Source organism: Gouania willdenowi, chromosome 21, assembly GCF_900634775.1.
Source record: "Gouania willdenowi chromosome 21, fGouWil2.1, whole genome shotgun sequence".
NCBI lineage: Eukaryota > Metazoa > Chordata > Actinopteri > Blenniiformes > Gobiesocidae > Gouania > Gouania willdenowi.
The window spans coordinates 8,698,242-8,724,037 of NC_041064.1; the positions used below are offsets into that span (position 1 = coordinate 8,698,242).

Sequence of the window (25,796 nt, forward strand, 5' to 3'; positions counted from 1 at the left end):
CGTGTGAAGACTGCACGTATGCATATGCACGTTCACCGCCGACATAATGAGACAACCGTCCAGCAGGAAGGGAGAGACTCCATCCTCCATGTGACATATCTACTTTCCTTCCCTGACACTCATTTTGGTTGTTGTTTTTTTGTTTGTTTTTTTTGCTCTTAACTCGTGCAAGAGAAGTGGATGCGGTGCACGGATCGTGCGTTGTGTCCGTGCGTGTCAGAGCAGAGGGGAGGGGAGGGGAGGGGAGGGCGCTGTGCTGTGCGGTGCGGTGCTCGGTGCAGGACGCAGGAGACAGTCGCTCTCCAAGGTGCTGAAGTCGGATCTCTCTGTCCTCTCTCTCTCTCTGCGCGCGATCAAACCACGCGTGTTCCTCTTCAGTGTAACGGGTTTTATTTTTGGAGGGGTTGATTTTGTTGGGGGGGGGGTTTAACACTATCCAACTTTCCTCTGTGTGGATTTGTCTTGGATGTATCACGCACTCAACGTGTGCAACAAGAGCGACTACGTGCGTGTCCAATACTGACCTGCGACATTGACTGCATGTGGATTCTCAGGGAACGCTTTTAAATAAGGATTTCTTCTTTTCTTTCTCTTTTTGCCTCCTCCCTCGTGCTTTTGGACATAACTGCGATTTTACCAGACAAAATGTGATCGAACAGACCGACTTTGGATACTATTTTTTTCGAGATGAAAGAAGGGATTCAGATCCTCTCAAAAACTGGTGTTTCGATGCTTTTTGGGGGGGCATATGGGGGTATTTTTTATGGAACCTGGAGAAATGTGCCGTTGGTTTAAGTGAAGTCACCAAAGGCACATGCAGCTGTCTCCATTCTGTCTGTGAGGGGTTTCTTGGGAAATATCAAGAATATTGAAGGTGGTGAGTCTTTTCTGGCATTTATTTACCCACTCATCATGACCTAAAACTGATATTTACTATGGCTGTATATGATTACAGGATTATGATAGTGATTGGTGTTTCCTGCCAATGTAAAGCGACGCCTTTTTTTGCGCATTTTAACCAAGCTTCAGGGCATGAGATGATAAAATAGTGGAAGGTATATTCCTCTATAAGATAACGCCCAGTGCTACCTGTTGTCCTGTGCGTGAAGTTTTTTTGACATGTGCATGTTTGTGGGTGTTATTGGTAGCGACGAGACCACCCCACCCACCCTGGATAATAAATGCTTAGCATAACCCCTTCTTCTGCTGTTAAAGGTCCAGCTGTTGCTTTGACTTTGGAGGAAACATCTGCATGATCCGATGCACCACCATCACCACTCAGACACATTACAGTACCACCTTTTATAAGATTGTAATGTTAACTACAGGGTTTATTATTTGCTCTCAGGAATAATGACATTTACCTGTCAAGTAGAAGCAGAAACGGACTCAGGGGATGAAGTGATGATGAAGGTGGAGCTGGTTTATGCAGATGATCTAAACTGTTTGATCATCATTCTCAATGCATTTCACACACTTTCTTATTTATTTTCTCCACTGCAGTTCGTTTACCTACTTGATGATGGTGATGGTGATGAAGGGACACCGGACACATCCATAGGGAGTCTGGTGACGATGACATCCATGTGGTCGTGTTAAGTGTGGAGGAGGTGAATGTCGCGGCGGAGGATGGTCCGCGGTCTCCTTTTGGCCGCCCTGCTCCTGCTGTCGGCCCTGGGCTCTGCGTCTCCGGCCTCGGTGGGAAACTCTGAGGATTACACGGTGGACGAGGCGGAGCGGACTGGCGGGGACAACATGGTGTTCGATGACTACCGGGGCAAAGGCTGCGTGGACGACACTGGCTTCGTTTACAAACTCGGGGAGCGGTTCTACCCGGGCCACTCGAACTGTCCGTGCGTGTGCACGGAGGACGGGCCGGTGTGCGACCAGCCCGAGTGTCCCAAACTACACCCCAAGTGCACCAAGGTGGAGCACAACGGCTGCTGCCCCGAGTGCAAGGAGGTTAAAAACTTTTGTGAATACAGGGGGAAGACCTACAAGATCCTGGAGGAATTCAAGGTAAGAAATGACATTCTCCAACATGTTCATATAAAACAACTGATCCAGGCCTGTTTGCTCACTGACAGAATCACCTTAAATGATCAAGACTTCTAGTTCAGTGTTTCTCAAATGGGGGTACGTGCACCCCAGGGGTCGCCAACATGGTGCCTGCATGGACCATGTGAGGTGGCGTCAGGCCTATTCTGGAGCTCTCGTCACCAATGAGCTCCATCTAAAGCTTCAAACCCACACAGATACATACAGATGACAGATGTAGTCAGAGCCTCTAATGAGAGAGTATATTACATACCGCTGCATTTTTTGTATTAAATTACCCATTTTTAGAAAACAAAATTCACTGAAACTTGACGTGTTTTTAAGTGTCACAGATTTGGACGAGTATATGGGTTGTGAACGGTTCAAGAACGCAAAGTGGATCTTCAAAAAAAAAAAAAAAATTACGTAATGGTTAAATTGTACAAGTAAAAACATGTTGCATGTTTTACAATTATTTAAAGTTATTAGTGGCTCATAAAATAGGAACGTGAGGATTTCCTGCGTGTGAAACGTAACGAAAATGAAACAATGACATAAATAAGGGGAAATAAATTGTTGCAGGTTGAAACTTAAAGTAAAAACTTAGTATTTGATAAGTGCTTTTTAAAGTGGTAGCCCTTTGGACTATGAACTAGCTTAAAAGTAGCTTGCCATTTCAGAAAGGTTGGTGACCCCTGCCCTAGGGGTACGTGATGGCACTACAGGGGCTACTGCAGAGAGTAAAAGTGGAAAATTAACAAATAAATCATATATTGGTTGTTTTTAGGTTAAAAAAATTATAATCATAATGATGATGATTAAAATTATCCTGTTCTCCCTGTGCTACGTAGGTTTCTTCCGGGTACTCCGGCTTCCTCCCACACTCTAAAAACATGAGGTTGATTGAAGACTTTAAATTGCCTGTAGGTGTGAATGGTTGTCTGTGTTGCCCTGTGATGGAATGGTGCCCTGTCCAGCGTGTACCCCCGCCTAACTAACGCACTTTGTTCAATCCTGCTGTTAAAGTGGTGCTATTCATTATTATTATTATGATTAAAAAAGGTATAGAGACTGGGTTTTTATAGCTCTTTTATTACCATGGAAGCGGCATTAATATCAGCCACATTCACCCATTCAGACTCTATGTGTGACAGAACTGCTGTGCTGTCACATGCTGAGATGCTGATCTACCATTTGGAGGCATAAGGTTCGTCATTGGAGTCAAAACTCCAACAACTAGATCAGAAGGTGATGCTTCGAGCTATGGTCACATATTACATTTATTGTAGCATTAAGTTGGAAAGGAGTCTGGTTTCTAAATCAAATGAACTCATCTCATGTCTACAGTTGAGGAGCCCATAGTAACAGATATACTGTGCTCTACTAAAGGGAGCTCATTGGGATTCAATAGTAAAGATTATTGTGATCTATTCTTATTCAAAAACAAACTTTGAATTGTACACTTCAAGAAACAATATGTGAGTCACGGTTCCAAGGAATAATGCACATCATAAGTCAGTCAGTTATTCAGACTGAGATTCAGCACATTAACGTGCACTACACTATGTAGTGTTGACCTATGAGGGCACATTTTCACATTTTCACATACATATTTTAGATTTTCACATGTATTTTTCCAATTGTCACATTTTTTTTTTTTTTTTTTTTACATTTTCACGTGTTTTTCAGATTTTCACGTGTGCTTTCACATGTGGGGGTGGTGCTTTCCACACAGGTGGGTCGGGACCTCTGTGTGTGTGAATCTGAGCAAAACTGCGTTGTGTTTGTGTCAAAAATAGATTCATAAGCCGGCTGATCCACAGACTCAATACTTTACACAATTCACAGGAACAATTGAATCATGATAATTCATGATGAATACACACGCGCAAATTATAAAACACATGTGTAAATTGTGGATATATTCCTGGATTTGAAAAACACATGTGAAAATCTGAAAAACACATGAAAATCTGTAAAATACACGTGAACATTGTGGACATATTTGTGAATATTTTTGAGACAAATCTCACCCCATACTGTATATGCCGAGATGGTAAAATAAATAAATAAATATATAAAAATATATAAGATTCTGTGGAGAAATAGCAATATTTTTTCATATTGTCACCCAATAAAGCACAATATTTTGTGAGTCAATATTTTTTTTCCACCCTTATTTATATGGCTTTCATTTAGTCATTCATTCTGCATTTATAATTACCAGTAAAATCACACATTGTGTCTCCTAGAGCTGATCCTAGTAACAAACAGGCGTAGGGCAACTAGGTTCACATTCTACAAGATGCCAGTCTGTCATGGTTGAGGGTTCAATCCCAGTCTATACCTGTCTATGTGCCGAAGTGTCCTTGGGCAAGACACTGAATCTGAAGTTGCCCCCAGTGAAGTTGACCAGTGCCTTGCATGGCAGCTCAGTCCCAGTGGTGTGTGAATGAGTGGATGAGCTGATATGTAAGCGCTACATAAATCAAGTCCATTTACCATTTTACCATGGAGACACTACAACATGCACACGCACACGCACACACACAGATCACTGTTTTAATTTCAACAACTATTACAACAAAGCAAAGGAAATGCCTTTTTTTTTTAATCCCACACACACTTATCTTGTTTCATAATGTGTATAGTTGAGCATTTATTGCACATGTGTAATGCTGTGTTAAACAATGGCAGGGCGAGCAGCCATTCACATGACTTTACAGTGTTGTTTTACGATACTGTAAAGACGTCATTTATTGTTTAAGGGCTCCAAGATGGCTGCCTCCCAATGTGATGTCATCCCCAGTCTGAACATTCAACATCATCATTAACATGACACATGGGATAATAACAGTTTCTTTGATCCCATGACTGATGAACGCTGAGTCATCTCCGAGCAGATGAAGTATCCCTCTGTCTCGTGCACAGGGTCACAGCCCACATCTAACATTAGAGCCTCAGTGGCTGTTATGGAGCATATACAGCAGCTGCATGGGCTGATTATAAATGACACCAGGCAGGAACGTCTGTTTAAACTGTTGCTGCCGCCCAGAAGGAGAACTCCTCCTCATTCAAAGGCTTCACAAGTGTGGCGAGACTTAAGGTGATTGAAATGAATGATGACACATTGTGGCCTAAACAAGAAAATACAGTAGCTCTGGTGTTAAACGTGGCATTAATAGGATTTTCACCCCAAGTCTGTGGCCGAAAGCCTCCGATTAAAGGCATCTTTAATCTGTTATCAACAATATGGCTGCTGGACATTCATTTGATTTGATTTTGTTATTTAATGTAATCATTTGATTGATCTATACCAGCGGTTATCAAACTTTTTTGGCCCAAGAACCCCCTTTCTCTTATTTCTGAATCCAAGTACTATACCCCTTTGTCCGACTACAACATTTTGCTCAGAATTCTGTGAAAAACACACATTTTAAAGAATCTAATTTTGTAAATAAGTGGAATGAAACAGTATTTAGTGGCTCCTAAATTGATTTATTTCTATAGTTTTTATCATTTATGGTAATTTCCTGCCTGATGTGGGACCAAGACTGATCCTCATATTTTCAGTTCATGTTCTAATCAAGATCATTTCTATCATATTTTGTGTTTTTATTGTTGCTGTTTTTTCTTTTTATTATTCAGTATATTTTTCTTTTATTTTGTGTGTTTTTGGTATTATTTAAATTATTCTCTCTCCTGTGTGTGTGTGTGCGTGTGCGTGTGCGTGTGCGTGTGCGTGTGTGTGTGTGTGTGTGTTTGGTGTCGTTTGGTTGTTTCTTATGTCGTTTTGTATGTTTCTCTGTTATTTTTGTGTATTTTGTTTCGATATTGTGTATCTTTCTTTCACTTAGTGTGTCTTTGTTGTTGTTTTGTGTGTTGCTTATAATAGTAAGTATTTTTCTTAGTGCCCGTGTTTTTGGTGCAATTGTGTGTATTTTGTTGTTGTTTGTCCTTTTTATTAATCAGTATATTTTTCTCTTATTTTGTGTGTTTTTGTTGTCGTTTTGTGAGTTGCTGGTAATATTTACTATGATTATTATTTTTAACTAAAATAAACATTTTAAAACTCCATATTTTGAATGCTTTCATTCGTTAATTTTGCTCTCTGTCTCTCTTAAGTACCTCCTGTGGTGCCATCGTGTGTCCCTATGGGTACACATACCCCCATTTTAGAAACACTAATCTATGTTATTGTGTGATATCATTGCAGCTCTGCACATTTACACACTGCAATGATGACATTTGTTCAAGTTAAATTGAAATGTATCTCCGATTGAGGGAACAAAAATACGTTAATTAATAAAGCCCAATAACTATAGATACTATGCTCACTGGATCAATAATATTTTTAATTTTTTCTTTTTTTATTCTATTTTGTTTGCAATGAAAACAAGTTTCTGTTATTTAAGAATAGGAACATAAAATGCATGTATGTTCAATTTTGACAAAAGTGTAGAGTACGTGAGGTCAGCAGTTCATTAAAAGACCATTAAACGGACATAATAAAAAAGATAATCACAAAAAATTATAGTTTACTCAGTAATGTTTGGGTGTAGGAATGTAATGAATTACTTTAATTATTTTAAAACGGTACATTTAGAAACAGAAAAAAAAAGTTAAAATACAACTTAAAATAAAAGCAACTCAATTACAGTAACGTGAATACTGTAACTCTCAATTTCACCACTACATCAAAACTTCTGAAAGATTTAATTTGTATTTTTATTCAAATAAGCATCCAACTTTGCAGCACATGAAATCTACTTGATCCAAGGGCTGCTCGGTACCTCCTACTTATTAGGGTTGCCCCACTTCTGATACGGTACCATCATCGCTTATTTTGTAGTGTGGAATGTGTTCAATAGTCAACATTATGAGGAAAAACTGACACATTTATTAGAAGTGCTGTTTGTTGAAGTCTGGAATAGAGTGCTTTTATCTGAGATTTGAGATGCAGGCGATATCATCTGATAGTCATTTTATTTTTTGCTCATATACAACAAACATCCAATATCAATATCACATCGAGACACCCCTACTAATTATGGGTGAAACTTCTTTTATGGAAATGGCATATGTTTTAGGTTAAACCAAGAAAAGAAAGTCTGTCACACACACAGATAAACTACAACCAATGTCTGTTAAACTGACGTTTTCAAAATAAAACTAGCATAACCACTAATATATATTTCAGTGCTATTTTGGCTTTCACCTAAAAAGTCTGGCTCACATTTTATCAAAACACAAAGTGAATAAAGTGTTTTTGGACAGTGGGAGGTCATGTGGCTCGTAATGTGTGATGCATAAAGAAAGTCCACCACACAAACTATAAACTACACTGAATAGCTTTGAGATAATCCAGTGAAACCTGCTAATTTATTTGTTCAAAGTCGTTAATGCTAATGACTTGTATAACACGACGGCCACATTGACCTAAATATAGATGAGATCACTTTTGACTGTCAATTCTTGAAGACATTTAAAAGGGTTTTTCTATCTTGTTGTATTTGTTAATTATTATTATCATTATATGGAAGATTGATTAAAGCTCTTGATAAATAACAGTCTATAGAGCAGATGTGTACATTACAATCAAACACAAGTGATGCCCGTATAATATCGCATAAACAGAATACATATAATTATTAGGAATTAAGCTCAAGAAAGGTTTATAATTATGATGATGATAAATCATAATGTGTTGCAGAGCTAAACTCCTCAAATCACGTGTTGTTTTTGCTTTATTTTAATGTTAAAATTCACTTTAAAATGTGAGATTTAATAATTTCGTTATAATTAATGGAGCTGCTTCACAGAAATAATGCCACAAGTTCAAATTATTTTAGCTTTTAGTGCAGATTTTTATGTTTTCATAAAAACTAAATTTGTTTCTTGGGGCCAGCAGCATACAACAAAATAAATATTATTGGAAATATAGTGTTATATAAACATATTACAACAGAAATAAATAATTCTCCTATATTATGCATGTTTCCATTCAAATTAGAGAGGAATTGTCTATAGATGTATGGATGGTTGGATGGGTTTATATCCATATTCAACGTCTGAATAAAACAAACAGATGAAGACATTCCGTTCATTTTAATGGTAATACTTCTGCTTTATGTACAAAAACAGACGGACAGTCATAAATTGGTAAGCAATTAAAAATCATCCAACAACATAATCACTTCCTGCTACGTTTAACCACTTGATGATGTTTAAAGTACTTCAAAATATGATAAACAAACTGATAAGGTGAAAATGTTCTTTTACACTGGTGGGAAAATGCAAAGTAAATTTGACACTATTTGGCCCTGGTTCATCACCATAAAAGCATGATGAATAATCTCTGAGGTGCTGCCCTTTAAAGCTTGTATACCTAATATGTACAGATACAGTAGGTGTGTTTGCAGTGCACGTTGGACACAATCATTCTCAGTTCTGCAATGGAATGTTGTGAGGGAAAGCTTTTATAAAACATTGATTACTTCTCTCAAAATGATGTGACAGAACAAAGGAGGGGGGAGGGTGGGGGGTGGGGGGGTGTTTCGTTGATTCATAATAATCAGCTTCTGCAAGAAGATTTGTGAAAGTAAAGATTGGGAATCTTTGGTGACGACATGAAAGCCCTGAAACCCTGCAGCGTTCAGGGAAATCAAAGGCCATCAGCATCTGCCATGCAGACCCCTGTTTAGAGATGCCGACAGGTTAACCTTTGGTCTGGACTTCATTGGCATTTCCTTTGCTGGGAATGTGCTGCATTGTTCGGGAATTTACATTTTTGTTCTCTATAGCTTTTGAGAGGGAAAAAAGTCTGACCAGGAATAGTTTGAACACACCGAAGCTTCGATCCATGCGCTTTAGAATAAAGGCACAGTAACCTACATGTTGAAACGTGAGATTTGTCATTAGCTTAATTTAATTAAAGCTGCTGGCGATGAAAAGGCCTCATAGATCAATAAAATGAAGATCGTTTACTTGAAAAACAATGTAAAAATTGAAATATTACTGCTTGAAAGATTGTTTTCATCTCCACCGTAAACACTCTCTTATTGACATTGGCTGTGTTTGAAATGGCACACACGTACTATACACTAAAAACTCAATAAATACAGTCTACCATATGATTAGGATGATGACCGTGCCCACTGAAGTATACTTCAAACCTACAATGACAAAAACCTGAAGTTCACTGAGGCAAAATGACTTTGAAAGTTCTGAAAGCATTTTAAGTGAGAAAGTGACCAAGTAGAATATCAACATGTGCTCATTTCATCATTAAAACTCGCGGAAATACATTTCACTCCGACATTTTGGAGATTTTCAGAGACCCTTCATTGTGTTACTGACTAAACTTCCGGTTAACTTCAAAACAAGAGCCCTATTTACAAAAGAGTTAAAATTTAAAAACAAATGTAAGACAAGAAGAGATGCTTTTGTTTTGAAATTAGGATGTTTGATTATTAGCTTGAAGCCGGTCCCAGGATGATTTTATATTCCAGGACTACAAATCCCACAATGCAACTTTTCAGATTATGTCAATAAGCAGTGTTTACTATGGAGATGAAAACAAAGTTTCTAGCGGCAATTTCAACCTTTTAAATATTTTTTCACACAAATTATCCCCAATTTATTGATCTACGAGGCCTATGAATTTATCTGATGCAAAATTTATGCAAAAGACCATGACAAGGGAGCATTTCCTATTTTTAAAACTAGAACTAAACAATTTGACAAATTGAATACTGTATACCTGCAGATCAATATAAAATTAAAGCTGCAAGCAACGATGAACGGTATCACACGCATGTCGGAATGTGGCACACGTTGAGATGTGTTGCATGTCGCGGTGTGGCAGAAATGTTAATTTCCATTTTTAAGGATTATATCACAAAATTTCCTGCAGTGTTCTATGCAAATATGCCTATGATTTCCTTTTACCAATAGGTGGCGCTATGACTAGGAATGATGGTTGAGTTAAACCATAACTAATTTTTTTGGAATATAAATGAAAGCTCCTGTAATTAATTCGCATCTACTTACTGTAGCTCTACAAACTCTTAATAACTTCCATAAGTGTAGCACATCATCCAAGTAAACAGGCTGCTCAGAGGACTATTTCAATCTATAAAGATTCAACTTTATTGTCAAGATTGTTTTATAACACAAACAAATAAACATGTATGTTTAAAATAAAAACATGAATGTCTGAAGTACTTTAACAGTGCAGTATTGGATGCAAGATGTATCTCTCTATAAAAGCAAGGAATTTCTGTCTGTCTGTGATGATGATGTCATCACTGTAGAGAGTGATGAATTTCCTTTCATAACTCTTGATTTTTGAATCAATACCACTTGGGTGTGATAGCACTGTGCATAATATTATGTCTGAGACATTGTTTCAAATTTAGTACGTCAGTTGGAGACTTTGTGTAGAATGTCGTGCAAATATTGGCCTTGTGCGCAATATTGTTGTACAAATGTCAAACATGTTTTTTATCAGCTTGCATGTCTCATACTGAAATTCATCCCTCTTATTTTTGGTTCTGGATTTCTTGTCTACTGGTAAAATATTGTTTTGACTTGAACAATGGCAGTATGCATTTTGGCTGTCAAGCTCATTTTCATCACTCCTAATAACTGCACGGATAGCTTTCCCGTGACCCTGCTGTCCAGCCTCCAAGCCTTTTGCATTTGCCATTTAGCCCACTGAAGGATGTTTGACTAAGGCTTCGTCTCCATCTGTCTCTTTGTGACAAGTCGATTCACTTTAAAGCCCAGTCGAATAAAAACAGGGACAACTGGAGCCTTTTCTCCATCCAAACATCTGGCACTATGTCCAAAGTCTGTGCTGCCACACTGTTTTCTCCTGAGTCTGGGCTAAGGCGTGACTGATGATGTTCATGGTGGATCTCAGTGTAATAAATCCTATGCTGTGTTAATCAGTAAACAGTGTCGGGATGCATTAAAAACACTGAGAGCCTCTTCTGTTTTAAAATGATCTATTTTAAAGATATTTTTACATTTTTAGCCAGGGAAGGGAAAAATATCATTAGTGACTACCATTTTTTTTTAAGTAACAATAGTTAGACTATGACGAATCTAAAAAATGCATATGAACGAAAACCATCTTAAAGTTTCTTTTCAGCAAGGTATCCAATGAAAACTGTTGTTGGGTGGAAGGCGTTTAACAAGAAATGTAACAAGACCCGAATCGTTTTTTAAAAATCTAATGAGACCCGAAATGTAATAACTGGTCAATAATGTAACAACTTAAAAAAAGTTTTATTACATTATGGGGCAGCCAAAAATATGTTTTACTTAATAGTGTAATAATTTTATTAAATCATAAAGTGAGTCGATGATTTATTGATTAAAAGACTAATCACATCAATGTAGAGTAGTATCATACACAAACGCGTATATGTATGTATATATATATATATATATAGATTGATAAATGGTAATTTAATCTTTAAAAAAGCATAATGCACTCTTACGTTTTATGTTTTAGTCGACTATATCTATAATAAATTTAGTTGACTAAAATCTTAATGTCATTTAATTGACTAAAACTAGAGATGTGTATTGCCTGGCATCTGGCGATACAGTTTGTATCTCGATACATAGGTCACGATACGATACGATATATATCCTGATATTAAAGTATAAGGCGATTATTGCAATTTTTTTATATACATATATGACTTAGAAAACAATGAATCTGTAAATGTGTACACCTTCATGAGAACATTATGTATGAAATATATTTTATTGGCATATTTTACACGCAAAACGTTGGCTTTAAGATGTCATGTGCCAACAACTTAAAATAAAAAATAACATACAATCTGCCTGTGGCTTTTAAACCAACTTTAACTTTAGTGCAACACATTTTAGTGCAATTCAACTGAGGTATATGCAAAAAAGGTTAAAAAGTTAGTACTTTCGTTTTAGATTTCATTGAAAAAACACAAGCTTGTCAACATGCCCAGGTTTCAGCGAAACTTCTTTGTGCAGTTACAATGTCTGCTGCAGTGGAAAAGACTTTCCTGGTTCATTAAAGGTAAAAAAATATATATATATATTTTATTTTATCATTTTTAAGTGATATGGATGCATTTTGAATCGATCCGAGAATCACGCGACGTAATTTCACAATATATCGTCAAATCAATTGTTTTCTTCACCCCTAACTAAAACTATAACTGAAATACTCTGACTAAATGTTGATGACCAGTAAGTGGCATTTTAGTCAAAAATCTGTGACTAAAACTATATAAAAAATGTTGTGTCAAAATGATTACTGATGGCATCACTTGTCTTTTAATGATACATCTTTCTTCTCCAACTTACCCCGTCATTGGATGGCTTCTGTCCTAAACTGCAAGGTAACACCAAGAAGATGAAAACTCCACACAAAAATGTCCCTGTTATTGTAACATAGCAATGTCATCCACATTATAAAATGACTCATTCACACTAAAGCACAAAAGAACAATATAAAAACTTCAATTTGTGTCCATTTTTTACCTTTTAGTAATCAATTCTTCAAGCCACAGTTGTTAAGCAATTTACCTGGAAGCTTGCGTCAAACACAGATTCTTTGTTAATGCACGCTGGCACAAAACCTTCTGCCTCTACTTAGAGTTTCAAACTGACACAATAAAGTAATAAATCAGGGCTGTAAATGGAATATGTGCTTCCTCATCTGTATGGTACAGATATTTCTTGATGACACCTCTTTGAATTTTTGTTTATCTGAACAACTGATGAAATAATTTATATTATCTGACATGAAACTGCAACCTCAGTCTAATTTATGTTGATTTAAAGTGTTTGTCTCCACTTATATTTAGGATAAGTCATATTGCTGTATATTATTAATTTTTTGTGTGTTCTTATTCAACCTTGGTTTAACTTTTCCCCTTTTTGTGATCTAGTAGCTTCTCTCTCTGCATCTTTAAAGTGTAGATTGGTGTTAAAATGTCACAATGGTTTCTACCTATTCTGAGATTGTAGACATACTTATACAGTATGTAATTCATGTGGGAGCAAGAAAAATATCCTTCTCTATATTGTTACTTTTGGTTGTTTGCCGTCTGTAACACATTATGCTTTCTTTGATTATAAGAGTACAGGTACATCTAAAAAACATTTAATATCACGAAAAACTTGAACATTTTTTGTCACTAATCTCAGAAAGTGAAACCCGTATACGATATAGACTTATTACACATTGAGTGGAATATTTCATGCCTTTATTTCTGTAAATTTTGATGATTAAAGCTTACAGATAATGAAAACCCAAAATTCACTGTCTCAGAAAATTAGAATATCACACAAAAAAAACAGAAATGTCAGGCTTCTATATCATATATGGGTTTTACTTTCTGAGATAAGTGGGGGTGAAAAATTTAACTTTTTCACAATATAATTTTTTTTTTAGATGTACCTGTATTACTAGGATTACATTTACAAAAGTAAGTGCTTTTTTCTCCCTTCCATAATTAGCTTTTCCAGTCTTTTGTGAAAATGACAATATATTGCTCGTGGGTTGTTCAAATCAAAACAATATTTTTTAGTAACTGTTGTTTCGTTTCAGATGATTTCATGTGGAATAATCTGAGCAGTTCTGTTTCCACAGTCATTCACATACATTTCAGCAGCAGCTGCAGCTTCTTCACGAGTTAAGATTGAGCCATTTTTTTTCTCCGTCTGCCAAAAACGTTCTCTTCTCCGTTGTTGGCTTCTGTATCTTATCAGCAACAGTAGCAGACAAGGCTAAGAAAGTAGTTTATCAGACAATTGTGGTCGAATTTCATTGGAGCATTTAATCATTTTTTGTGTGTGTGATACTGAATAACTGTATTTTGGAGCCGATGGATCACCTCTATTCATAGAAAATGAGATAAAAACAGGACACGGTCCAGTTTCTCTGCTTTCGAGGATCACAGAATCATCCCAGGTTTCCTCACTACTACGATCGGTAAGCGGCAATCTGAGTTTTTTTCCCAAAAGGTCATCTCTTCAGGTTTCCCTCATGCGATGCTCACAGTGCATGGTTCACTTTGCAGTCCATGTTGCATACAGTAGTCTGTGCACGCAACTGCTGCCATACAAAGGCTACGCACAGTAAATGAGCACACTGTTTACAATGTACACCCTGTAGTTGAACTTGCGATGAACCAAATACTGAATATATTCAAGTATGCAGCAAGCAAAGTGTAACAATATCAAAACAGATCAAAGGTCATATAACATATTCACAACTTGATGATATTTTGTCCCAGGGAAACAGTCTAAAAGTTTTTAAAATATGTCTAACCAATTGTTTGATATTGAAAGTCTATAAAAATAATCGATGCATGAAGAAATAAAGTGTACTCACAGAATACAGAGTCAGAATGTCAAATAGTTAAATAGTTTTTCCCTGTAAATTCAGCTTAGAAGACAAGGAACTATGGGTGAATGATGATTTAGTGGTGCTTTCACACCGGTTTAGTCCCAGACTCAGTCCAATGGGTGGAGGACAGGTGATCATTGTATCACCTTGGTTTGGCTCGGTTTGCGTTCAGAGCGCAACTTGTGATCCGCTCCAAACAGCATGTAGTGCAGTTGCATGAGCTAACTACTTGTTAGTACTACTACATGGTCATGAAATTCCTGGAAAAGTTATAGAATTTGAAAAAACAATTTTCAGTCCTGAAAAGTCATGAAATAATTTAACTGTTTTGGAAAAGTTTTGGAAATATAGCTTATTTTTGCAGACCTGTATTCCACTAATACACTGGAAAGGCCCGCTCATTTTTACCCTCTAATGGTCTTGAATAGATCTTAGTGACTCAGAACTAAGTCATGGAAATTTGGTCAAATATTTTGGAAAAGTTTTGGAAAGGTTTTGAAAAATCGTTATGAAAAAAGTGTGGGAACCCTGCTGCTACCGTTACTGGAGTGGAGACTTCTCTAGGCAAAAAAACAGAAATGAGAAGAAGAGGTTCCCAACAATGTGTCAAAGTCTTCCGCAGCATTCAGCAATACAGCAGCAACAAGTTGCCATGCTTGTGGTGGTTTTAATGCCCTGTTTAGCACCTTCGCCAGTTCTTCCTGACCACCCACAAAGCCATGCGCTCTACGATCAGTTGTGTTCACGGTGCACCAAATCGCTCTAGAATTCGACTGTAAATGCTCAGAGACCAACAAAAAAATCGCGTGTTGTTTGCGTGTTCACACCGCCCAAACGAGGCGGACTATCCGCACAAACAAACCAGAGAGCGTTTGGTCTGTCGGTGTGAACACACCCTAAGTTCAACTCTAAAGCAGCAGATATTTTTTTGCAGCAGCTGCAATGAATATTGCTGACACACTCAGCTTTAAATCACATTTCTTTTGTCTTGCTTTTCTGATCTGGCTTGGCTTTTTGATTGGACAGGATGGATTATATATTGGTGCATTGCCACTAGGCATTGCTTGTGAAACATGGCACGGTTGGACTCGTATGCATGTTAAAGTATAGAACACATGAAAAGTAGTGCTTATGTTTGCACTGTGCGAGCGTCCCACTAAAATCAATTACAAGATTACAATTTTAGCGAATGCTTTTATCCAAAATGACGTACAACATGAGTAGTTAGGGTTAAGGGACTTGCTCAACATCCTATGGTAATGGCCCAGGTTGGATTTGAACCGATGACCCTCCAATTAACCACTGCACATTATGCCACCACCGACCTTATAAAATAGCTAATATCTCAACCTGTTGCTGTAAGTGCAGCTTTAAATAACGGTGTTCTCACTTTTTTTACCTTGGATGGGAAAACTACTTGACCTTTAGATATTTGATTTGACACATTATTTTTAAATGTTAGGGTAAAAGCTGCCAACCTCTGGGATGAATTTTAAAGGTCTTTTGTTTTCCTTGACATTATTTGTTCATTTAACAGTTTGTGGGAACAGAGGTTAGTGATACTGTCACTTTCTAATACAGTGTTTTCAGTGTGTAACTGTAAGAATATTCTAAAGGTGATTTTAGGCTTGACTGAAGAAAAGGCAATACTTTCCTGCAAAGATTCCAAGCTGAACACTTGATGATGATTTTTTTTTAATTCCGAAAATCATGCTAAAATCAGACTAAAAAACAAACTGTAAAGTTAAATGAAGTTTTACGTCAACACAGTTTTGGCTTTTTCTGTCTTTGTCTGACCTCACACAAAAACTCGGTTTGGATCTTCTTTACTTTGGACTGTTTTCCTTCATCTATGTCTGATCTATTTTGAAGCTATATTGCACTGTTGAAAGTAGAAATACAAACATATTTTGTATCACTGCATCTTGGGAAAAGGAGATGATGAAATCTACTATAAATAATCCAGAATAACTGAAGCACTACACAAAAAAAACAAATGGATGAACCACAGAGCGTGTGTTGTTGTGTAGTTTACATATACTCTGGTAGTATTATTGGTGTCAAAGCTATAGCAACTTTAACTTAGCTTTGCTAAGACTGAAAAGTAACAAAATCTAATGTTACTTAGAGTAATAGAAATTATCTATTGTACCATTTAACCGATAAAAGTGGGGGAAAAGCTTTTGTATTCGTTTTGCATGGGTCACTCTGTGCCTCGTACATCTACTGTACTACCTCCATTGGTTACCTATAGCAACAAGGCTAGCAAGAAACACTGTATTGCAGAAATTACGGAGCTTTGGTAAAAGCTGATGTACTATTTAAGTGACCAGGCCAGTTCTTCACTCAGTGTGGAGTGTTCAGGCCAAAGTAGCACAAAGGAAAACACATTAGGAATCACCTCAGTGTGTGTTTCAGACTCCTTTTTTTCAGCAGAGCTTTGATCTATAGTAGGAATATCAACTGACAAGCAAACATCAGTAGATTTGGATTAAGATTATTTCACTTGATTAGATTCATTTATACAATAACTCGCCTAAAACATTTTGTTTTCTTGCTTATGCCATACTAATCAGCTAACAAAAATATAAAGCATTGCGTCTCACAGACACAGTGGAGCCATAGAGGAGGACACGTCCACCAGGGAAATTTATTTGCTTATTTTTCAGTCGTTTTATAGAAACTCCACAGGATTCATTGGCTGAGGAAAGAGGTTGTGAGTGGGAGGGGATATTATACAAAGGAAAACTGGTTTATATTCCAACGTACTCATTTTGTATGCATTTTTACATAACTGTATCCTCATGGAATAAACAATGATAATTCCTGATATAAGGGGGAAAACAAAATGTTGATCGGTAACTGAATTCTTGACTCTGGTCATGCTACTTAAAAACATTAGCTTTGCCCCACATGGGCTCTGTCTGAAATGTCATACTAATCATACTAAGTCGGATGTCAAAAATAATATAAAGCGCATTCACATTAGGCAAGGCAAGGCAAATTTATTTGTATAGCGCATTTCATACTCAAGGCAACTCAATGTGCTTTACATGATAAAACATTCAATTGTTTAAAATCAATAAGAACATTTAAAATCTTCAGTAAAATCAATTAAAACCATCAGTAAAATCATCATGACATCAACAACATGACTAAAAATCTCTCTCTCAATCATATGCAGTAGAGAAAAAAAGTGGCTTTAACTTTGATTTAAAAATGTTCATTAGATATTATGTAAAGATTGAGTATGCGAGAAATACCTGGATGTATACTATATTGGGACATTTCTGAAGTATGCGCGGTGGGCACACTAGTCATACTCAACCGCCCCATGACGCGTTGCGAGCGGAACGTAAAATGGTCAAAACAAAAGCATTTCTTCTTGTCACATTTGTAAATAGGACTCTTGTTTTGAAGTTAAGCAGAAGTTTGGTCAGTAGCACAATGACGGGTCTCCGAAAATCCCCAAAATATTGGAATGAAACGTGTTTCAGCAAGTTTTATGGCTCAAATGAGCACATGTTGATATTCTACTTGGTCACTTTCTTGCTTAAAATTTTTATTTAATTTCTTTATTTAAGTAGGCACAATACATATTAATGAACATTCAAAAAAAATGTAAATATGCCAGATTGTAGCCAACGGCTAATTTCCATCTGTTGTAAGACAGGCTGATGTAATAAAATGTTACACCTAACAATAAGACATGGCGAGAGACAAAATATATAAAAAGATTACATACAGGACAAAAAAAATAGGGATCATAAAATACAGTAACATCTCATATAAATGGAACACTGGGACCAGAACAACTACACTCAAGAGCAAAGACAGGATGCTGTAGGGCCAAGAAATGTACAGGGGAAAGAAAAGCAGTTCACGTCCACATAGTCAGGGTTGGTCAATCACAGGAGTGCAACAATAAATTTACATTATCATAATAATTTATTTAAAGTGCCAGTGTGCATTGCAAATAGCCCTGAATGTTTTCAGAACTTTCAAAGGTGGAGAACCAACAGGGATATTTAGCCTCAATAAGGTTGAAAAGGGTTGAAAAAGTAGAAAAAAGTAGAAATAGTATGGGTGGGGATGAAGGGCTCGAAGGTTGAAAAAAAACCTGAAATTTCCAATAGAAATTAATGGGAAATAAAACATGTAATAAGTCAAAAAGTTTAAAAGTTACAAATTATAAAAGTACAAGCATACATCTCGGGAACTTTCTGAATTTTTTTATAGCTTATTTGTCAAAATAGGACAAACCGTGCAGCAGGAGTCAACACAGACGGAAGAAAATGATGCCTCCTGCATCCTCACTCATAAACTTACACAAATAGTTTGAATTAGTTAAGTTGCAGTTATAGGTTCACTATAGACCCCCTAATGGCCCACGCTGGAGGCAAAAACAGGAAAGGCCGCTGGCTGAAGCATAGATATATATAAACACTAGATAATGTAAGCGGAATTTGCCAGCGTAGCTCAACAGCGGCCATCTTACCTCAGACAACTGACGCTCTGACATTCTGACGTGATCTACGGTAGCTGTTGGAAGGTGAGTGATCAGCTTAAACAAAAATACCCTTAACTCGATGAAATACTGACGGTTTGCCTTATTACAAACCTTATTATACGTAGGTATGACATAGGATGCTTGTACATGTTGAAATTGCCGCTTGCCGTTTAAAAATTGGTTGAAAATTGAGCAAGTTAGGGTTATTTAAATAGTATATGCACCATTGACATCGATGTAATGAGCGGGGCCAGCTGTCTGAGGTAAGATGGCCGCCACGTTGATATGTCACCCCCCATTGTCTAACAGCACGGGTAAGTCATCTCGTGTTTAATATATATCTTTGGTGGTTTGCCTCCAGACTAAGCCCCGCCCAACAAAATACATCACAACAATGTAAACAAACAATCAAAGGGTCTATAGACCTACTCTGCTCAAAATGGTCCATGATCAGTAAAAAGTGTAAAGGGTAAGTAAATGTTCGTCATGTATGACCTTTAAGAGAGATGACTCTTAAAAGAAATGCCCATTTAGAGATGAAGAAAAAAAAAACCTGAACACATTGAAAGGTTGACCTTTTGTGATATGGAACCTGCTTATATATATATATATATATATATTTCCTCTCCATGTAATTCGATTAGAGCTTACTTCCCGGTCAAGGCACGTTCTGAAGTTAAAGTCAAGTATGAGGCAGTAGCAACGGGAAGCTGATTTATATGTGGTGGGAAAAGGCTGCAGACTGTTCCTCGAGGCACTAAAAAATGCAGTGGAATGCAAATACGACCAAATACCATGAGTGCCAATTTATAGCCTCCCTTATTAGTTCTATTTCTTCACATGCTCCGTGTTTAAAGAGGGTGGAAATGTGAGTATCATTAAATACGGGACTGTACATAATTTAATAACTTTCCCTTTTGTTCATCAAGGCTGTATTATGTGTTTAAGGATGACCAGTGAGGAGGATCTACACTACACAGATGCACTTATTGAATCACCTAACCCACTCTCAGTATCTCTCTGTGCGCCCTCTCTGCCCACAGCCGTCCCCCTGCGAATGGTGCCGCTGTGAACCAAATAACGAGGTGCACTGTGTGGTGTCCGACTGCGCCATCCCAGAGTGTGTCAACCCTGTGTACGAGCCGGAGCAATGCTGCCCCATCTGTAAAAACGGTAAACACACACACACACACACACACGTCAGTATTGATATTCAGCGCACATTCCTTTTTTGATGTAATTAAATGTTCATTTAACCAGTGACAGAAAGTTTATCTGTTGAATCACTGTTTGATGGCTGCACATTTTAAAAGATGAGGAAGTAATTGATGTTTTATGAATGAAAATTATTACCTTGGGCTCGTCGGACGCTAATGAGCAGTACTAGTTTTAATTATAGATGACACACTAAGCAGAGTAAACATTAGCCCCATTGATTAAAGATGGGGAAGGCGGGACTAATGGGTCCATGGAGAGCCTTTTATCTTCCAGTGGCCCCGACGCCCTTGTCACACACAGCCAATCCTCAAATTAGAATTATTGGATTCCAATGGTGCATTGACACTTTACAAGGCAAGGTGGGGGGGATTTCCCTTCTCCAGCGCCGATCCTGAGGGACTGATAGAGCATTATGAGTGAAGTACTGTAACCGTGAATTATGAATTGAGCTGGAAAGATTTGCAGCAGGAGAATCTGTGTACTGTTTGTTCTTTGGTTATTCCATTTAAGAAAAAAAAAAAAAAATCTAAGTAACAAATAAACAGTATGATTTTTTTTGTTTTACTGACTTAAAACCAAAAACAGAAATACAGAAAAATCAAAAACCAGACAAGCAGTGTTTTTCTATTTTAAGATTAAATCATCTGCTTGTGTGATATTTTTTATATTTACGTTAGTGTAGTGATTTTGGTGACACTGTAGTGAATATCAGTGACGTGATTAGATATTTTTGTAGTATTTGTTTTTATTGTTGCAGCGGTGTTGCTATTTGCAGACGCTCCCTGGGCTCTGAACGCACACCCGGCTGCACATTGACACAAATGTTATTTCTGCCGCTCAAAATACAGCTACTTTTAATAAAAATGTTAGCCGCCTCACACCGATGGTAAAGAAAGAGGTGTAATTTTAGTGTTGATGATGTTTCTTCCAATAGTTATTGATGCTGGAAGTCTGAATCTGTGAATATTGTGCCATCTTTACTGAACTGTGTTTCTACGCCATGTAGTATCCAAATAAACTGGTGACTGACTATTGACTGTGAGGCTGGTGTGAGGAATAGATGTTATAACTTCTACCATTTGACACTTTTGCAGAAACAATTATCTCTTTTTTGAGGGCAGTAAAAATATTGATTCTGCATGTTATATAATGCCGTGAGCCACTAACAGCAGCCGTCAACACACACGGAAATTGATTACAAGAAATGAGGAGCACCAGTAGATTACAGGCACCTTTGTTTCCTTTCATTACATACAGTATGTGCATGTTTTATGTAACATCCATTTTTTTTTTTTTTTTTGGGTGGATTTATTTATGCATTAATAATGATTCAATTCACCAGTTCATCAGTAATGTGACTTTTGTGACGTTTTTCCTTCTGTGGGTCCCGTCTGTGTGGTGAGCTTAAAACATTAAGCTCTCGTCCTCGTTTCCCTTAAATTTCCAAACATCACACAAATTTTTAAAACAGAAAAATGCTGCTTATCTGATTTTTCTTTATTTCTGTTTAGGTTTTAAGTCAGTAAAATAAACTAACCACACCATGTATTTGATATTTAGATTTGGTTTTAAAACAGAATAACAAAAGAAGAACAGTACACGCATTCAGGATGTTTCCTTTGAGTGACATGAAATCTAAATCCAAAACCTGATCTTGCCAAAAAAAATCACTTTATTTTGGCCTTTATTTTTTACATTTTTGCTGCACCTTTTCTTCCCATATTTCAGTTCAGAAGTTCAGGATTTCATTACATGTATCTTTTTTTTAACAAAAGACAAAATGTCCTTGAATGGATTTTGTTTGTGTCAAGGAGCTCACCTTAAAATTTTAAAAAAGCAATTTAGCCTGCAGCAGATCCTAAAGAGCCATTTTACCAACCGACTCCTCACATTTTCTTTCCCGCTGCAGCTTTTCTCCCCCGTTATCACAGTCGTTTGCTTTCTTTATTTTTACACACATGCAGGCATACACACACAGTTGCTATCTGCTATCTCGCACAAAGCCACCAATAGTAACAAGGTTGCGAAGGCTGCTAGCAGAGAACTAATCTAGGCTGACAGGACACAGTGACACCCTTGGCATTTCAGGGAAGGCCTGCCGTTTCTACGTTCCCCAAGGGTTCCTGATTCAGCTCTGCAAGCCAGATAAATCTCTATGGGAATTAATGTCGGAGATTTGTTCCATGAGGACAATGACGAAAAAGCCACTTAACTGTCATTTGGCCAGGGAACAGGGCACTGTGAAAGTAAGACATCCACATGTGCTCTAGGCAACAATAAAAACATGATATCACTATTTTTTTCCATCAATAACATTGATATGTAGAATAATAGTGGGCCTAATATGTGTCGTAATATGTGGGATCCCATTTATCAATAGAATTAAACTGAATCTGCTGATAACATTACAATTTAATGAAGAAAAAAGCACTGAAAAAGGAGAGCATGTAAAGGGCAGGAGTAGGGCTGCACAATTAATTACATTTTATTCGTGATCACGATTTTGGTTGCCACGATTAAATGAACCCGATCGTCTGCAATATTGACATTTAAAATACTGGCTCTGCACCCTGTAATAATGTACAGTATTATTCAGTTATCCTTTGGTACATTTTTAATTATTTTTCTTCTTATTCTCATTTTATTTGTTTAGAATAATTCTTATTTAAAGCTTCATTTTACATTGTAAACTGTACACATATTGTTTTTTTTTTTTTTTTATTAAAGTAGTGTAATAAAAACAGATTTTTTTTTTCCAAACATGACAAAAAAAATTGTGATTATAATTGTGATTACAATATTGGTCAAAATAATCGTGATTATCATTTTGGCCATAATTGTGCAGCCCTAGGCAGGAGAGCATAATAAACTTTACAGATTACAAGGTCATGAACTAGACTGGCTGGTATTCTCAATTTGTGACATACAAAGTGACTTAAGGACATTAAAGGGAACAACAGCAATACATTTTATTTTAGGCTAACTCAGATTTCAACAATTCAGAATTTCCCATACAGTAGATTTGTATAATAACAGTTGGAGAAGCAATGCACTCACCTGTGTATTTGTCTGTTCACTATTAGAATTTGAAATCCCTTTAAAGGCAATTGTTGAAATCAGTATTTTAAATGAGTTTCTCACATTGGGTACATTATAAAACTAAGCATAACATTTGTTGACTTTTATCAGGAAAAACGACTGCAACTATAGTGCAGAAACATGATTAGGTCTACTTTGAAAGAATTCCTATAATAAACACTGAAGATATAAGACACTGACATTATTATCACGTTGGCATTTCGGCTCAGTTCAGTTCGGTGCTCATCATTCACGTCAAATACGATGTCATGAAAGCATCATCCAAGATAAATAGGTCGTGTTAACAGGACAGTAAAAAATCACCACATTTATGTTGACGTCACATAGGCTACTGTGTATGTACATGTTCACAATTTGATCTAAAATCTGGTGAAAAGAAAATAAGAGAAATTGTAAATGATTCCCTTTATTCTTATATATATATAGGGTCACGGGGGGTCTACTGGTGCTTATCTCCAGGTCTCAACAGATGCTAGGTCATGTTACACCCTGGACACACTAGCCCTCTGCTAGTCAAACTAAAACAGTCGGACAACTTTTCACTTTAATGAGAAATTTAAAGACTCCAATCCATATTTTTGGATGGTGGAAGGAAACCAACGCAACAGCATTCAAACTCCACTCAGAAAGGACCAAAGTCTCCACCACAGGGCTCGAAACCAGGACCTTTGTGCTGTAGCGCAGACATGCTAACCCCTAAACTACTGTGTTTGATATTATTTATTGCATGATGCATTAAATCTTTGGAATAAAGTAGGTCCTACAAAAGTAGATTCCATTATTTTAAGTAAAGGTGGGGCTTAAATCTACAAATTCAAAACAATGAGGGTAGTTTAAAGTGGAATTTATTTATTTAAAGAAAATACCATGCAACCTTTATGTGATTACTTAGTAATTAAATACAGTCTCCTCTGTAAAATGTAGATAATTATTGTTTCCTGTTGTCAGAAGTGTGATAAAATGGCCTCTACAGCATAAAATAATCCTGTTTCAATAAATTCCCAAAAAAACATGTAGTATTTCATTGAGCAATAGTACTGTTAGTTTGTGGTGAATTTGTTCAAACAATACCCTAAAAAAGATCTAGGAACATTTCCCGATAATTTTTAAATCAATTCTTAAATCTTTCCAAGTACCCCCTGCAATGGGCTCCTGTATCCATAGGGGTACACGTACCCCTGTTTGGGAATCACTGAAATAGTGAAATATTTTTGGACTAGAAAAAATACCGAAAGAAGTTGTAAAAATAAGCATGCTTATATTTGACAACTCTGGACATACTGTACTTATACTGTATACTTAATATGGGTGTGACATGTTCAATTCAATAGGAATACAATAACAGGTAGTTACGCGCAAAACCACTTTTACCCTCGACGATACATGTTGTGATGTTTTAATATCACGATATATCATCCCACCTTTAATTATAAGTGATATGTTTTTGAATGAAGTTGAAAGTCACGATGGATTTTGATATTTCTATTTTTTTTTGTATTTAAAATAACTATTCAAAAAACAAGTGTCCAAAACCAACTGAACACAATGTACCCAACATATTTTACATAATCATAAAAGTATGATCTCATCATTGACATATGGATATTTCGAAAGGAAACAGTATATGCTTGTTTCATTGCACGCGTTCCTACTCCTGCCCTAAGCTATCCTTACTGAATCTCATTTCTTTTATATTCTTTATTCTGCATCTTTTATGTCCCTGTGTTAGTCTAAACCTGGGCTCGACTGTTTTTCTTTTATATTGATACTGAACCAATCCTCTACTTCACAGTCCTGCCTTCAGCTAGTCCTGTAGATATACAGCTCACCATCTGCCCTTGCTATAGTAAATAGGTTAGCAGCATTAGCAGATAGTATGTTGTGCTGATTAAAAAGCCATTCTCACTCTAAAGAAGCCAAAGATAACGAGTTGCTTTTGAAACAAACAGGACGGTCATGAACTGCACTGTTTTAGACGTTTTAATAACTCAAAGATCTTATTACGGGTGCATTTAAGCTGTAAAATAATGTCGTCGATGCCTTTGCTATTTATGAGCGCAGTAAATATTGACACATCTATAACTGAAGGTAGCACAATAAGGCTGTCATATGGCATAGATTATTCTTTAGGGTCCTGAACGACTTCAATGTTTCAATGTTGTTGGTTTGCTGTGGTTCATTAACATTTAAAAACACCGTTGAATATAGAAAAGCTTACATTTGCAGAAAGTTTAGCCCACACTGCACTAAATGCGGGAAGAAATCAGCACCATTATACTCCCCTTGACCCTGTACAGCTGACATGGGCAACTCGCGGCCCGGGGGCCTCTTGCGGCTAGTTTTATGTGGCCCCCAAAGTTCAAAATGACAGAAAAATACACAAAAACAAAAGCAAGAATACATTAAAAAATACAAAGAATTACAACATTTCAGGAAAACACAGATAATACTAATAAAACTAATAAAATATCTAAACTACTACAAAACCGAACTAAACAACAACAGTAATACACAAAA

General features: G+C 36.8%; 1 protein-coding gene and 1 long non-coding RNA gene across 3 annotated transcripts in view; one reads left to right on the top strand and one right to left on the bottom strand.

The window, feature by feature from the left end:
* The first annotated feature begins 286 nt into the window (after window positions 1-286).
* The window catches only part of vwc2l (von Willebrand factor C domain containing 2 like), a 35,041-nt gene continuing 9,531 nt past the window's right edge, over window positions 287-25,796 (top strand). Inside the window, exons 1-3 of one of the 2 annotated variants that reach the window (XM_028436540.1) lie at window positions 287-877; window positions 1,504-2,019; window positions 20,006-20,135. In XM_028436540.1, the coding sequence (XP_028292341.1) occupies window positions 1,615-2,019; window positions 20,006-20,135 (535 nt within the window). In that variant the 5' untranslated portion in view covers window positions 287-877; window positions 1,504-1,614. The remainder of the gene's footprint in view (window positions 878-1,503; window positions 2,020-20,005; window positions 20,136-25,796) is intronic. The other variant, XM_028436541.1, reaches the window with a different exon arrangement.
* Window positions 6,038-10,239, bottom strand: LOC114455351 (uncharacterized). The gene is made up of 3 exons (XR_003672675.1): window positions 10,226-10,239; window positions 9,131-9,133; window positions 6,038-6,168 (listed from the first exon to the last, which is right to left on the bottom strand). It is a non-coding gene; the product is annotated as an uncharacterized LOC114455351 (long non-coding RNA).